The 16,313-nt window shown below is 39.2% G+C and overlaps 1 protein-coding gene across 9 annotated transcripts in view; it reads left to right on the forward strand.

Moving 5' to 3' along the window:
• The window catches only part of VWA3B (von Willebrand factor A domain containing 3B), a 177,436-nt gene that overhangs the window by 117,685 nt on the left and 43,438 nt on the right, over nucleotides 1-16,313 (forward strand). For all 9 annotated transcript variants that reach the window (XR_006269342.1, XM_043467856.1, XM_043467857.1 and 6 more), the window contains 2 exons: nucleotides 4,035-4,085; nucleotides 10,613-10,817. Coding sequence is in view for 8 of the 9 variants with exons in the window: in XM_043467856.1 (XP_043323791.1) it covers nucleotides 4,035-4,085; nucleotides 10,613-10,817 (256 nt within the window). In the remaining variant the exon portion in view is untranslated. The remainder of the gene's footprint in view (nucleotides 1-4,034; nucleotides 4,086-10,612; nucleotides 10,818-16,313) is intronic.

Here is a 16,313-nt window from a genome sequence, read left to right on the forward strand (position 1 = left end):
TTTCATTCTTGGCTCTGACAGTTGCTTGACAGGTCATGTGACACTTGTGAGCTTCAGATTCCTTATTTGCAAAGATCTGGTTCACAGGGCGGTTTGAAGGTTATGTAAATTATATACATAAAGAGCAACTAATGTTAATTACTTCCCTCTTTAATTCCCTGAATCTGCTGACACTAAAATAACCATAAATACACGGGATGGAAGAGTCAAATAGTTCTTTCCACTGAGATGATCCTTTCCTGAGAATTTCCAGAAGGACAGAGACCCTCCATTGCCAGGCAGAAGAGAGTCCTTCATTCATGGCAAAACCAAAATACAGACCTAGTAGTGCTCTGTCCCAGTTCTCACTTCCAATAATAAATCTAGAAGAGCCTTTCATACCCTCAGAGGAATATTATACCATATTGTTATTAAAATAATAAAATAGTATTAATTTAAATATGATTATTAGCATTAACTTTAATATGATTAATATTGATTGAATGTGTATTATTTGGTATCATTAATTTGATGTTTATTTTATTTTATTTTATTTTTTTGATGTTTATTTTAAATGAATTATTTATTTAATATTGTTTTTAATAATATTAACATTCATATTATATAGAACAAATCTTCTGATCTTTTATGTTTAGTAGTATTTGTTTGCTGGTATAAATGTCAATTGCCTTTTCCATCTTGCCCCATCTTTCTAAAGCTATGCAGACTATGAAAAGTAATTAGTGAAACTTATTTATCCCCATCTCATCCCCAATGAAACATTTCTAAGGAGTTTCCCACCACAGGGAAGCCAGATATAACTCTAAGTCTGTGTGGTTGGGGATGACCAAGTAAGTTGGAAGCTCACAGTCCTTTGGTCAAAGTAGTTACACACACTAGCTATTTTGGTCACACCTAATTCCCAGGTATAGGAGTCCTTGTGTTTTAGTATTTTAAGAATTGCAGGAGCAGTTTTGACTTTGTGTATCTGCACAGAAGCTCTGAGGATATCAGTGCTGGCTAAATTCTCGGGCAGTTTTTCTGCAGCTGTGTTCATGGTGAACCTGAGGTCAAGTTTGACTCTCCTAAAAACAGAGGAAGATTGTGGTTTATCAAACCCCAGTATCCTGGACGGCCCTCATCCCACACTTTTAAAGGCTTTCCTGTGGCTGCCTTCCACACCAGTGGAGCCAGGATTCATATACTCTCCACTGCCCTCGATTCATGCCTGCTTGCTTTTTCTGTGTGCTTTGAAATAGCTCAGTGAAGATGGCAAATGGAGGAATAATAGGGGTTATGAAAATACCCTCTTAGGAAAATATTTTCTGAAGAAGTAAATTAAAACTAGAGACGGGGGACTTCCCTGGCAGTCCAGTGGTTAGGACTTCTCACTTCCAATGCAGGGGGCACGGGCTCAATGCCTGGTGGGGAACTAAAATCCCACCTGCATGCAGCATGGCCAAAATAATAATAATAAATAAAAACACTAACCTTTGAACACTTAGTACGTGACAGGCACTGTGGTAAGCATTTTTTTTTTTTCATTTTAAAAATAAAATTAGAGGCATGTCATAGCTAATTGGACCCACATTCACCAACCATTCCTGAATTTCTAAATCTCCCTCTTCTTTAGAACCTGGAAGGAATGAGCCTTAGTTATTTCTGATCCCTTTATACATACTGCTCATTTAATCCCCTCAATGCCAGGAGTAAGTGGTGTTATCCTTGTCTTATTGGTAAGAAAACAGTTTTCAAAAGTTATGTAATAGGGATTTCCCTGGTGGTCCAGTGATTATGAATCTGCCTTGCAATGCAGGGGTTGCAGGTTCGATCCCTGGTTGGGGAACTAAGATCCCACATGCCACGGAGTAACTAAGCCTGAGTGCCACAACTACTGAGCCTTTCATGCCACAACTAGAGAATCCAAGTGCTGCAACTGAAACCTGACCCAGCCAAATAAATGAATATTTTTTAAGTTATGTAATAGGATCACACAGCAGTAAAGCAGAGCCTCTGAGATCTGAACCCAGACCAGTGTCTCTGCCAAGCCCTGTCTACACTCCCAGCCTCTCTCTTCCATTGCCTCCACTTTCAAGGTTTACATTTTAAAATATTTTAAATAGTTTTTTATTTTCCATAAATGCACACAAGTTTTAGAAGCCCTCGTCATTGTTTAATCAACCACATAATTAAAGAAAATTGGGACTTCCCTGATGGTCCAGTGGCTAAGACTCCACACTCCCGATGCAGGCAGCACAGGTTCGATCCCTCAGGGAACTAGATCCCACAATCCGCAACCAAAAAAGATCCTGCATGCCACAATGAAGATTAAAGATCCTATTATGTGCTTAGTCGCTCAATTGTGTCCAACTCTTTGCAACCCCATGGACTGTAGCCCACCAGGCTCCTCTGTCCATGGGAATTCTCCAGGCAATAATACTGACTGGAGTGGGTTGCCATTTCCTGCTCCAGAGGATCTTCCCAACTCAGGGATTGGACCCAGGTCTCCCTCATTGCAGAAGAGTTCTTTACTATCTGAGCCACCAGGAAAGCCCTGTGTGCCGCAACTAAGACCCAGGGCAGCCAAATAAATAAATTTAAAAAAATATTTTTTTAAAGAAAGCCAATTTCTTGTGACCCTACGGACTGTAGCCCACCAGGCTCCCCTGTCCTTGGCATTTTCCAGGCAAGAATACCTAAATGGGTTGCTATTTCCTACTGGGATCTTCCTTACCCAGGGATCAAAACCGGTCTCCTGCATTGCAGGCAGGTTCTTTACCGTCTGAGCCACTGGGGAAGCCCTTCTGAAGAGGCCACAAAGAACTAAAAGTATCGAAGGAGACAGGGACAGAGCTGGCTTGTTCCTGCTTCCTGACTCTTCGGTCACTTACAGAGCGCTTACCTGTGTCAGACACAGTTCTGTGTACGATGCATACACTTGCTTATTAAATCTGCACTGCAGCACTGGGAGGGAGCTACTGTTATTATCCACATTCTACAGAAAAGTTGGCTACTGGCCCGAAGTCTACTGGATAATAAGAGGGGAACACTAAGCTTTGGGCCCAGTGGCTCCAGAGTCTGTGCTCTTCACCACCACACTAGACCCCCTTTCCATGACCTCCTCAAGCTCATGATGGATGATCAGGGCAAGGTAACACCACCCAAAGTATGCTCCCAGAGCCCTGTGCCACAGACACTGGGCCCAAGGATTAGAAGCGTGCCTCCTGGGGAGTGGCAGTATTCTCCCTGTCTGTCTTATTGAGACTTTTCTGTTTCAGGGAACACCAGCTCACACCCATGGAGCCAGTGTTCTGTGCCTGGTGCTCCAGGAAACCTGGTTTAGGTGATGATGTAGCAGTAACAAAACAGGGCTGGAAACTCTGAAAAAGCACCGCTGATTAGTAACAAGAAGAGGAGCTATAACTACCCAACTGAAAGCACTGGCTCCAACTTCCTCCTTGCCAGAATCTTTCTGGAAAGATTGCCAGAATCTTTCTAACATGTTCAGTGAGCTTAGTCTCAGCCCCAACTCTCCATGCTGGATGAGCAAGGTGCTTCATCATCCTGCCCCCTCAGCAGCCACATTTGGAAAATAAGGAGGTCAGGCTGGTTGATCTCTAAAGTGTATCCCAGTTCTCTTATTTATGACCCTAATAACCCTTTTTGTTCTGCAAATCCAGACAGAAAAATGTCTATAGAAGGCAGGCTAAGGGCACACTTGTATTTTTCCTTAAGATGAAAATAAGATATTTTAAAATATCTTCATGCAGAGTTAATGAGGACCAGTTTATTTGCTGCCTTTTCTCAGCCTGGGTTTTACCTAATGGAGCTGAGAACTATGCCCTCCTTTCATATTTAGCGTGATTGCCACAAAGTCATAAAGCTTCTGCAGTGATGCCGAGGGAGGGAGACCCTCACATCCAATCTCTGAGCAAGTGGCAATGGTGTGGTGCTATGGTGGTGCGTGGCTTGGGCTCTCCCTGCCTGGGGTCAGTCTTTCCTTCTGAAGTAAAGTATTGCTATTAAATAATTATTGTTGATTTTTTTTAAAACAGGCGCTTGAATAAAATTGTTTGGCGAGCATTATCTCCAGAGGAAAAAAAAAAGTAAGCCAGTTCCTTTTCATCTTTAAAATTGCTTTTTAATTTTGGTGAAATTCATATAACCTATAGTTAACAGTTCCTTTTAACTGTTTTTAAATGTGCTACTCAGTAATACTTAAGTTATTCACAGTTAGTTCACAAAATTGTAAAGATTGTAATTGTAAAATTAAAAGAAAAATTTTTTTAATGTTGTGCAAGCCACGTGTTCCTTTAGTTTCAAAACTTCTCCATCATCTCAGAAAATACCTTGTACCTGTTAAGTACCCCTTCCCCATTCCTCTCTCCCACTTTAGTAACTTCCAGTCTGCTTTCTGGGCTTCCCTGATGGCTCAGATGGTAAAGAATCTGCCTGCAGTGCAAGAGACCTGGGTTCGATCCCTGGGTTGGGAAGATCCCCTGGAGAATGGCAACCCAGTGCAGGATTCCTGCCTGTAGAATTCCATGGACAGAAAAGCCTAGCGGGCTATAGTGAGTTTTGAAAGTCTCCCAACTTTGTTCTTCTATTTCAAAACTGTTCTGGTTATTTGTGGCCCCTTGAAGTTCAATGTGAATTTGAGGAGTGGCTTTTAAGAAAGTTATTTTAAGTCTTTGTCTGCCAAATCCAGTGTCTGAACTTTATGTGTCTGTTGCTTTTTTCTCCTGTGAATGGGCTGTATGCATCCATGTTTCTTAGTATTCTTTGTAATTTTTTGTTGAGAACTGAACATTTTGGACATTGTAACAGTAACTCAGGAAATCAGATTCTCTACCCTCCCCAGAAATTGCTGTTGTTGCTTGATGAAGGCTGCAGTTGTCTGTTCAATGTCTTTCCACACTATTTTGCAAAGACTGTATTCTTTATCATGTGTGTTCACTAAAGTATTGTTTTGTTATCCCTGTGGTCAGCCAGTGACCTGACAGAGATTTCCCTACATGTCAGCCTCTCTGTGCATCAAGCATTCTTCTGAATGCTATGCAAGTATTCAACTACATTCTTGAGTTCCAAAATAGTTAATTCTATCAAATAGTTGTTTTGGTGAAAAGACCGGTTCCTTGATTTTTCCACTCCACTGTCTTTCATGACGTCACTTTTATGACGTCATCTAAAGCATGATGTTGAGTAAGTTATGACACCTTTACTATGTTACAGTGCTTGTGCTTCTGCTCAGTTCTCCAGTCATGTCTGACTCTTTGCAATCCCATGGACCTTAGCCTGCTAGGCTCCTCTGTCCACAGGATTTTCCTAGCAAGAGTACTGGAGTGGGTTGCCGTGCCCTTCTCCGAGGGATCTTCCCAACCCAGGGACTGAACCTGTGTCTCCTGCATTGCAGGTGGATTATTTACCTCTGAGCCACTGGGGAAGCCCCGTATTGAGGTAGTTTCCTCCTAATCCTAGTTTATTGAGTGTTTTCATTTTTAATCATGAAAGAGTGTTGAATTCATCATGATTTTGCTGTATCCATTGAGATGATCAAGTCATTTTTTTCCTTCATTCTGTTACTGTGATTTGTTATACTGATTGACTTTTACATATTGCATTCTAGGAATAAGTCTCATTCTTTTAATGTGTTGTTGAATTTTGTTTGCTGGTATTGAATCAATGTTCAAAAGCAATATTGGGCTGTAGTTTTCTCATCTTGTAGTATCTTTGTCTGGCTGTGGTATCAGGGTGATGCTGGCATCATAGAATGAGTTTCAAAATGTTCCCTCCTCTTCAATATTTGAAATTATTTGAGGAGGATTGGTGTTAATTCTTCTTTAAATGTTTGGTAGTTCTCTCCATGGCAGCCATATAGTACTGAGCTCATATTTGTTGGAAATTATTTGTTTGCTGATTCAATCTCCTTACTAGTTACAAATCTGTTCAGATTTTTTATTTCTTTCTGATTCAGTCTTAATTGGTTATATTTTTATAGAAATTTGTCCATTTCTTCCAGGTTATCCACTTTGTTGGTGTATAATGGATCATGATAGTCTTTTATAAAATATCTTTCTTATTTCTCTGATAATAGTTGTAATGTTCCCTCTTTCCTTTCTGATTCTAGTTATTTGAGTTTTCTCCTTTTTTCTTCTTCATCTAGCTAATAAGTATTTGTCAGTTTTGCTGCTCTTTCCAGAAACTAACTCTTAGTTTCATAGATTTTTTCCTACTGTTCTATTTCACTTATTTCTGCTCTCATCTTTATTATTTCTTTCCTTCTGCTAACTTTGAGTTTATTCTTCATTTTCCCAGTTCCTTGAAGTGTAAAGTTAAGTTGTTGATTTGAGATATTTTCTCTTTTTTAATGTAAGTATTTAGCAATATAGATTTCCCTCTTAGGACTGCTTTTGCTATATCTTAGACGTTTTAATATGTTGTATTCTTATTTTATGGGCTTCCCTGGTGGCTCAGACAGTAAAGCGTCTGCCTGCAATGCAGGAGACCTGGGTTCGATCCCTGGGTTGGGAAGATCCCCTGGAGAAGGAAAAGGCAATCCACTCCAGCACTCTTGCCTGGAAAGTCCCACGGACGGAGGAGCCTGATAGGCAACAGTCCATGGGGTCACAAAGAGTCGGACACGACTGAGTGACCACCTCACTTCACTTCATTCTTATTTTAAAATATCTCAAGATAGTTTACAGTCTCCCTTATGATTTCTTCTTTGGCCCATTGGCTGTTTAAGAGCATGTTATTTAATTTCCACATATTTGATTTCTAGTTTTATTACACTGTGATTGGAGAATATATTTTATATGATTTAATCTTAAAACTTTTAGGACTTGTGCTTTTACATGTGGTTTATCCTGAAGAGAATGTTCCATGTGCACTTAGGAAGAATATGTATTCTGCTATTGGTTGGTAGTGTGTTCTATGTATGTCTGTTTGGTCTAATTAATCTATCATGTTTTTAAAGTCCTCTGTTTCTTTATTGGTCTTCTGTTTGGTGGTTGTATCCATTATTGAAAATGGAAATTGAAATCTTCTCTTATAGTGTTTCAGTTTCTCCCTTCAATTCTATTAATGTTTGCCTCTATATTTGGGAGCTGTGAAATTAGGTGCATATTTATGACTGTCATATCTTCCTTGTGGATGGACCCTTTTTACCATTATATAATGTCCTTCTTATATGCAAAGTCAAGTGGGCCTTAGGAAACATCACTACGAACAAAACCAGTGGAGGTGATGAAATTCCAGTTAAGCGACTTCAAATCCTAAAAGATGATACTGTGAAAGTGCTGCACTCAATATGCCAGCAAATTTGGAAAACTCAGCAGTGGCCACAGGACTGGAAAAGGTTAGTTTTCACTCCAATTGCAAAGAAAGGCAATGCCAAAGAATGTGTAAACTACCACACAATTGCACTCATCTCACACGCTAGTAAAGTAATGCTCAAAATTCTCCATCCCAGGCTTCAACAGTAGTGAACCGTGAACTTCCAGATGTTCAAGCTGGATTTAGAAAAGGCAGAGGAACCAGAGATCAAATTGTCATCATCCATTGGATCATTGAAAAAGAGAGAGAGTTCCAGGAAAACACCTACTTCTGCTTTATTGACTATGCCAAAACCTTTGACCATGTGGATCACAACAAAGTGTGGAAAATTTTTAAAGAGATGGGAATACCAGACCTCCTGAGCTGCCTCCTGAAAAATCTGTATGCAGGTCAAGAAGCAACAGTTAGAACTGGACATGGAACAACAGACTGGTTCCAAATCAGGAAAGGAGTACGTCAAAGCTGTATATTGTCACCCTGCTTATTTAACTTATATGCAGAATACATCATGCGAAATGCCAGGCCAAATGAAGCACAGTTGGAATCAAGATTGCTGGGAGAAATACCAATAACCTCAGATATGCAGATATATTAGAAAGTGAAGAAGAACTAAAGAACCTCTTCATGAAATTGAAAGAGGAGAGTGGAAAGGTGGCTTAAAACTCAACATTCAGAAAACTGAGATCATGGCATCTGGTCCCATCACCTCATGGGAAATAGATGGGAGACAGTGGAAACAGTGAGAGACTTTATTTTGGGGGCACCAAAATCACTGTAGATGGTGACTGCAGCCATGAAATTAAAAGACGCTTGCTCCTTGGAAGAAAAGCTATGATCAACCTAGACAGCATATTAAAAAGCAGACATTACTTTGCATACAAAGGTCTGTCTAGTCAAAGCTAAGGTTTTTCCGGTAGTCATGTATGGATGTGAGAGTTGGACCATAAAGAAAGTTGAGCACCAAAGAACTGATGCTTTTGAACTGTGGTGTTGGAGAAGACTCTTGAGAGTCCCTTGGACTGCAAGGAGATCAAACCAGTCAATCCTAAAGGAAATCAGTCCTGAATATTCATTGGAAGGACTGATGCTGAAACTGAAACTGAAACTTTGGCCACCTGATGGGAAGAACTGACTCATTGGAAAAGACCCTGATGCTGGGAAAGAGGAGCATGATGGTGGGAGGAGAAGGGGATGACAGAGGATGAGATGGTTGGGTGGCATCACTGACTCTATGGAGATAAGTCTGAGTAAGCTCCGTGAGTTGGTGATGGACAGGGAAGCCTGGCATGCTGCAGTAGTCCATGCTCAGTCAGACATGACTGAGCAACTGAACTGAATGTCCTTCTTTGTCTCTTGTAACAATTTATGACTTAAAATAGTCATAATTTTCTGATTTTTTTTTCTGATTTACCAAGCCACCTTTTGAAGTTCTCTAGTGAATTTTTCAGTTATTATATTCCTCAGATACAGAATTTCTGTTTGGTTCTTTTTATAGTTTCCGTGTCTTTGTTGATATTCTTAATATGTTCATTCATCATTTTCCTGATTCCTTTTAGTTGTCTATATTCTCTTGGAGCTCAATGAGCATTTTTAAGACAGTTATTTCCAATTCTGTCAGGTAATTCATAGCTTTTTTCTTTAGTGTAGATTTCTGGAGATTTATTTTGTTCCTTTGATTAGGCCATTCTTCTGTTTCTCTTTATTCCTTAGTACTTTTAGGCAAGATCTGGACATTTGGAAAGGCAGACACTTGTCCCTTTATAGATGTCTTTATAGATGACTTCTTATAGGGGAAGACCTTCACCAATCATTCTGACTAGAGATTCTGGGAACCTCTCACAACTCTTCTGGGGGTAATTCTTCTCTAGGAGTGGTGGTAGTGGTCTGTGTGTGTAATTTCCCAGTTGAAGAGGTTTGCCCCTGTCTTTTCTCAGGAGCTGGTAATCTTTTTCTCCCCCTGGTGTCTTTCTTTGGTACTGCAGTATCTCTGGTGCTGTAACCAGCCATGCAACTTGCCTTTGCTCTCAGCTGCCATGCAAAGTATGCTGCCATTTTTATTGGCACTCTTAGTCAAGTGAGACAAAAGCCAGTCTCTTAAGCAGCCCCACAGAAGGCCAAAATGTTGCATACATGTTCCACTCTTCTCTTTCGGAGAAGCCTGGACTTCATTTCCTCTGAGTTGCTCAGCAGGTGCCAAGAAAGGGGAGGGGCTAGGCCAGGCAAAGTGCAAGGATGCTCCTAATACGCACTCAGTGCCCCCTCTTCTTGGCTTTGAACTCCTGGAGAGCTGGTACCTTTTAACTGGCTTCTTGGGATTCTCACAAAGGCAGTTTGTCCACATACTATTGTCAGCATTCCTGTGGGGGAATGAGGCCTGGGGTTTCTCACTTTACCATTTTCCTGACATCACTCCCATTTAGATTTTTAATGAGAATTTTTGCCGTCTTCTGGAGACAAGTTTGTCTGTGGATTGAGTCCTGTGATTGTACTGGGTTTACAGTGTGCTCTTCCAACACACAACATCTTAAAAAATGAAAAAACGTGGCACCTTCAGCAGTAAGAGAGTGATAATTATGAAATGTTCTTCTCCCCATATCTCCCTCAGTCAATCTATCCATCTCCCTCTCTTTACCCCCTTCCATGAATATCTGACTCAGAAGTAGCTGGGACTGGAAATAGAATTTAGGACTTGGGCCCTCCACACCCCAGTGGCTTCCCCTGGAATCGTGCAGCCTGTTCATCAGCTGATAGAAAGTTTGGCTTCTGTTCTTTGTGAACTAAATCAGTGAAGCCAGAAAGTATAGGCCTATTTAGGCTTACAAGAGGACAGGAGATAAAGGTAGCTAAAATGAGCTAATAGAAGAATTATTGCACTGAGACAAATATTTGGGTTTAGTGTTTGCTTTGTTTTCCAGAGTCACTGCTAGGCATAGCTGTATGAAATCTCTTTGAAACTTGCTTTTGATTCTGCCAAATGTTAGACCTAAGGAGAAAGGAATGGGTTCCAAACACGCTGAAAAAAACTGTTGGAAAAAAAAACTCGTGTAATAAAGTTCTAAAAAATCAGACAATCAAATTAAATAATGGGGAAAAAGGCCTCCCATGACTCAGAGATGATAATTTTAACTTGTGCAAACTACCAAAGCCCCTGTGGACAAGAAGGCGTGGCTGCAATTCTGTCGACACCTGACATCTGCTCCGACAGATGTTTCTCAGGGGAGGGTTGACTGAAAAACCATCTTTCCATATGTTTTCTGTTATGATCACATTACGTTTATCTTTCTTCTTCCTTCTCTAGGTTAGATGCAAACAAACCAATGCAGTACTTAGAAAACAAGGCAGCTTTGAACGAGGCATTAGAAAGGTTGAATTGGCCCATTTCGTTGAAGGAGCTGTCCATGCTGGAGAATGAAATCCTAGCTGGGAAAATGTACGTACAGCAGGCCATGGAGCTCCAAGAGGCTATCAAGAAGGAGAATTATGTAAGCAAAGCACTCGAAGAGGTGTGTACCATGGCGGGGTCTGTGTTTGCTCCCTCCCTCCTGCTCCGAGCCCTTGACATCTCTGTGTTGGCCATCCGTCTCCTCCACTTCTTAACACACTGATTTCTAAGAGTTACAGCCAACCCCCTGAAGGTCTCAGGACCTCTTTCAATAGAAAGGAAATGGTGTTTGATTTTACTCTGACCTTAGTTTTTAAATAATACATGTTGTAACTGGAAAATAAAACGAAACAGAAGTATCACGTGATTAAAAGCCTGGACTTTGATATGAGCCAGACCAGCATCTGGTCTCAGATCTGCCACCTAGTCCCCATGTGATCTTGGCCAGTGACTCTCTTTAAACCTTAGGTTTTGCTTTCTTTAATCTGTAAGATAAGAGTGTTAATAGTATTAACAGGCTTGTTATGAGAAAATGAACATTTAAAGTAGTTAGTATTGAAAGTCTTTCCTAAGTATTAGCAATTATTGTTACTGGTAAAACAGACCTTGTAAAGAGAATTTATTATCTGGCAGCCTTAATATTCATTACCACTTTGGATCATTTACTTCTTTATTTTTTTTTGGTTGCGCTCAGTCTTTGTTACTACATATGGGCTTTCTCTGTGGCGAGTGGGGGCTCCTCTGTTGCAGTACATGGACTTCTCACTGCAGTGGCTTCTCTCGCTGCAGAGCACGGGCTCCCGGGTGCTTGGCTTCAGTAGTTGCAGCACATGGGCTTCAGTGGTTGTGGTGCACAGTCTTAGCTGCTCTGTGACGTGTGGAATCTTCCCAGACCAGGGATCGAGACCGTGTCTCCTGCATTGGCAGGCAGACTCCCATCCACTGTACTACCAGGGAAGTCTTGAATCATTTACCTTTTTTAAAAATTAATTTATTTTTTTATTGAAGGATAATTGCTTTACAGAATTTTGTTGTTCTCTGTCAAACCTCATCATAAATCAGCCATAGGTATACATATATCTTCCCCCTCCTAAACCCCCCTCCTATATTCCTCCCTGTCCCACCCCTCCAGGTTGACACAGAGCCCCTATTTGAGTTTCCTGAGCCATACAGCAAATTCCCCTTGGCCATCTATTTTGCACATGATAATGTAAGTTTCCATGTTACATCTCACCCTCTCCTCCCCTCTCCCCATGTCCATAAGTCTCTTCTCGTTGTCTGTTTCTCCATTGCTGCCCTGTGAATAAATTCTTCAGTTCCATTTTTCTAGATTCTCTATCTATCCATTAAAATACAATATTTATCTTTCTCTTTCTGACTTACTTCATTCTCTATAATAGGTTCTAAGTTCATCCACCTCATTAGAACTGACTCAAAGGTGTTCCTTTTTATTGGCTGAGTAATATTCCATTGTGTATAGGTACCACAACTTCTTTATCCATTCATTGGTTGTAAATAGTGTAAATAGTGCTGCAATGAAGAATGAGATACATGTGTCTTTTTCAATTTTGGTTTCCTCAGGGTATATGCCTAGGAGTGGGATTATTGGGTCATGTGATGGTTTTATTCCTAGTTTTTTAAGGAATCTCCATACTGTCTTCCATAGTGGCTGTATCAATTTACATTCCCACTGACAGTGTAAGAGAATTCCCCTTTCTCCACACCCTCTCCAGCATTTATTGTTTGTAGAGTTTTTGAAGATGGCCATTCTGACTGGTGTGAGGTAATATCTCATTGTAGTTTTGATTTGCATTTCTCTAATAATGAGCAATGTTGAGCATCTTTTCATGTGTTTGTTAGCCATCTATATGTCTTCTTTGGAGAAATGTGTTTAGGTCTTTTCCCCACTTTTTGATTGGGCTGTTTGTTTTTCTGGTATTGAGTTGTATGAGTTGCTTGTATATTTTGTCAATTAATCCTTTGTCAGTTGTTTCATTTGCTATTATTTTCTCCCATTCTGATGGTAGTGTTTTCACCTTATTTATAATTTCCTTTGCTGTGCAAAAGCTTTTAACTTTAATCAGGTCCCACTTGTTTACTTTTGTTTTTATTTCCATTACTCTAGTAGGTGGGTCATAGAAGATCTTGCTTTGATTTATGTAATCAAGTGTTCTGCCTATGTTTTCCTCTAAGAGTTTTATAGTGTCTGGCCTTGCATTTAGGTCTTTAATTCATTTTGAGTTTATCTTTGTGTATGGTATTAGGAAGTGTTCTAATTTCATTCTTTTACATGTAGCTGTCGAGTTTTCCCAGCACCATTTATTGAAGAGGCTGTCTGCCCCATTGTATATTCTTGCCTCCTTTGTCAAAAATAAGGTACCCATAGGTGCATGGGTTTATTTCCGGGCTTTCTATCTTGTTCCATTGGTCTGTATTTCTGTTTTTTGTGCCAGTACCGTACTGTCTTGACTGTAGCTTTGTAGTATAATCTGAGGTCAGGGAGTTTGTTTCCTCCAGCTCCATTCTTCTTTCTCAAGACTGCTTTGGCTATTCGGGGTCTTTTGTGTTTTCATATGAATTGTGAAATTTTTGTTCTAGTTCTGTGAAAAATGTCATTGGTAATTGGATAGGGATAACATTGACCCTATAGATTGCACTTGGTAGTGTAGTCATTTTCACAATATTGATTCTCCCTACCCAGGAACATGGAATATCTCTCCATCTGTTTATGTCACCTTTGATTTCTTTCATTAGTGTCTTACAATTTTCTGTGTACAGTTCTTTTGTCTCCTTAGGTAAGTTTGTTCCTAGATATTTCTTTTTGTTGCAATGGTGAATGAGATTGATTCCTTAATTTCTTCCTGTATTTTCATTGTTAGTATATAGAAATGCAAGTGATTTCTGTGTATTGATTTTGTATCCTGCAACTTTGCTAAATTCACTGATTAGCTCTAGTAATTTTCTGATACTATCTTTAGGGTTTTCTATGTACAGTATCATGTCATCTGCAGACAGTGAGAACTTTACTTCTTCTTTTCTGATCTGAATTCCTTTTATTTCTTTTTCTTGTCTGCTGTAGCTAGGACTTCCGGAACTATGTTGAATAATAATGGTGAAAGTGAACACCCTTGTCTTGTTCCTGACCTTAGGGGGGATGCTTTCAAATTTTTACCATTGAGAATAATGTTTGCTGTAGGTTTATCATATATGGCCTTTACTATGTTGAGGTAGGTTCCTTCTATGCACATTTTTTGAAGAGTTTTAATCATAAATGGATGCTGAATTTAGTCAAAGGCTTTTTTTTGCATCTATTGAGATTATCATATGGTTTTTATCTTTCAATTTGTTAATGTGGTGTATCACATTGATTGATTTCCATATACTGAAGAATCTTTGCATCCCTGGAATAAACTGAGCTTGATCATGGTGTATGAGCTTTTTTATGTGTTGCTGAATTCTGCTTGCTAAAATTTTGTTGAGGATTTTTGCATCTATGTTTGTCAGTAATATTGGCCTGTAGTTTTCTTTTTGTGTGTTGTCTTTGTCTGGTTTTGGCATCAGGGTGATGGGGGCCTCATAGAATGAGTTTGGAAGTGTTCCTTCCTCTGCAATTTTTTGAAAGAGTTTTAGAAGGATAGGCACTAGCTCTTCTCTAAATATTTGATAGAATTCTCCTGTGAAGCCATGTCGTCCTGGGCTTTTGTTTTCTGAGAGATTTTTGATCACAGCTTCAAATTCAGTGCTTGTAATTGGGTTGTTCATAATTTCTATTTCTTCCTAGTTCAGTCTTAGAAGATTGAACTTTTCTAAAAATCTGTGTATGTCTTCCAGGTTATCCATTTTATTGCAATATAGTTTTTCATAAGTCTCCTATAATCCTTTGTATTTCTGCATTGTCTGTTGTAACCTCTCCTTTTTCATTTCTGATTTTGTTGATTTAATTCTTCTTTCTTTTTTCCTTGATGAGTTTGGCTAAAGGTTTGTCAATTTTGTTTATTTTCTCGAAGAATCAGCTTTTAGTTTTATTAAACTAAACTATTAATCTTCACTATTATTTCTTTCATTTCTTTTTCATTTATTTCTGCTTCGATCTTTATGATTTCCTTCCTTCTTCTAATTTTGGAGTTTTTTTGTTCTTCTTTTCTCAGTTGTTTTAGGTGTAAATTAGGTTGTCTATTTGATGTTTTTCTTGTTTCTTGAGGTAGGATTGTATTGCTATAAACTTCCCTCTTAGAACTGCTTTTGCAGCATCCCATAGGTTTTGAGTTGTCATGTTTTCATTGTCATTTGTTTCTAGAAATTTTTTTATTTCCCTTTTGATTTCTTCAGTAACTTGTTGGTTATTTAGAAATGTATTGTTTAATCTCCATGTGTTTGTGTTTTTTAAATTTTTTTCTTATAAATGATATCTAGTCTCATAGTGTTGTGGTCAGAGAAGATACTTGACACAATTTCAATTTTCTTAAATTTACTGAGGTTTGATTTGTGGTCTATCTTGGAGAATGTTCCACGTACACTTGAGAAGAAGGTGTATTCTTCTGCATTTGGATGGAATGTCCTAAAGATATCAATGAGATCCATCTCATCTAATGCATCATTTAAGACTTGTGTTTCCTTATTAATTTTCTGTTAATTAAATTAAAGCCTCCTAATTAATTAAAGTCTTCTACTATGATTGTGTTACTGTCAATTTCTCCTTTTATGTCTGTTAGTGTTTGTCTTATGTATTGAGGTCCTCCTATGTTGGATGCATAGATATTTACAGTTATTATGTCTTCCTCTTGGATTGATTCCTTGATCATTATGTAGTGCCAACAAAGGTCTGTCTAGTCAAGGCTATGGTTTTTCCAATAGTCATGTATGGATGTGAGAGTTGGACTATAAAGAAAGCTGAGTGCCGAAGAATTGATGCTTTTGAACTGTGGTGTTGGAGAGGACTCTTGAGAGTTCCTTGGACTGCAGGGAGATCCAACCAGTCCATCCTGAAGGAGATCAGTCCTGGGTGTTCATTGGAAGAACTGATGTTGAAGCTGAAACTCCAATACTTTGGCCACCTGATATGAAGAGCTGACTCATTGGAAAAGACCCTGATGCTAGGAAATATTGAAGGCGGAAGGAGAAGGGGACGACAGAGGATGAGATGGTTGGATGGCATCACCAACTCAATGGACATGTTTGGGTGGACTCCAGGAATTGGTGATGGACAATTGGTGCATCCATGGGGTTGCAAAGAGTTGAGCACGACTGAGTGACTGGATGGAACTAAACTGAACTGTCCTTCCTTATCTCTTGTAATATTCTTTATATTTAGCTCTATTTTGTCTGATGTGAGGATTGCTACTCCAGCTTTCTTTTGCTTCCCATTTGCATGGAATATATTTTTCCATCCTCTCACTTTCAACCTATATGTGTCTTTAGGGCTGAAGTGGGTTTCTGGTAGACAGCATATATATGGGTCTTGTTTTTGTATCCATTCAGCCAGTCTTTGTTTTCTGGTTGGAGCATTTAATCCATTTACATTTAAACTAATTATTGATATATACATTCCTATTGCCATTTTCTTAATTGTTTGGGGTTGATTTTGTAGATCTTTTTTCTTCTCTTGTATTTCTTGACT

Source organism: Cervus canadensis, chromosome 5 (genome assembly GCF_019320065.1).
Source record: "Cervus canadensis isolate Bull #8, Minnesota chromosome 5, ASM1932006v1, whole genome shotgun sequence".
Taxonomy (NCBI): Eukaryota; Metazoa; Chordata; class Mammalia; order Artiodactyla; family Cervidae; genus Cervus; species Cervus canadensis.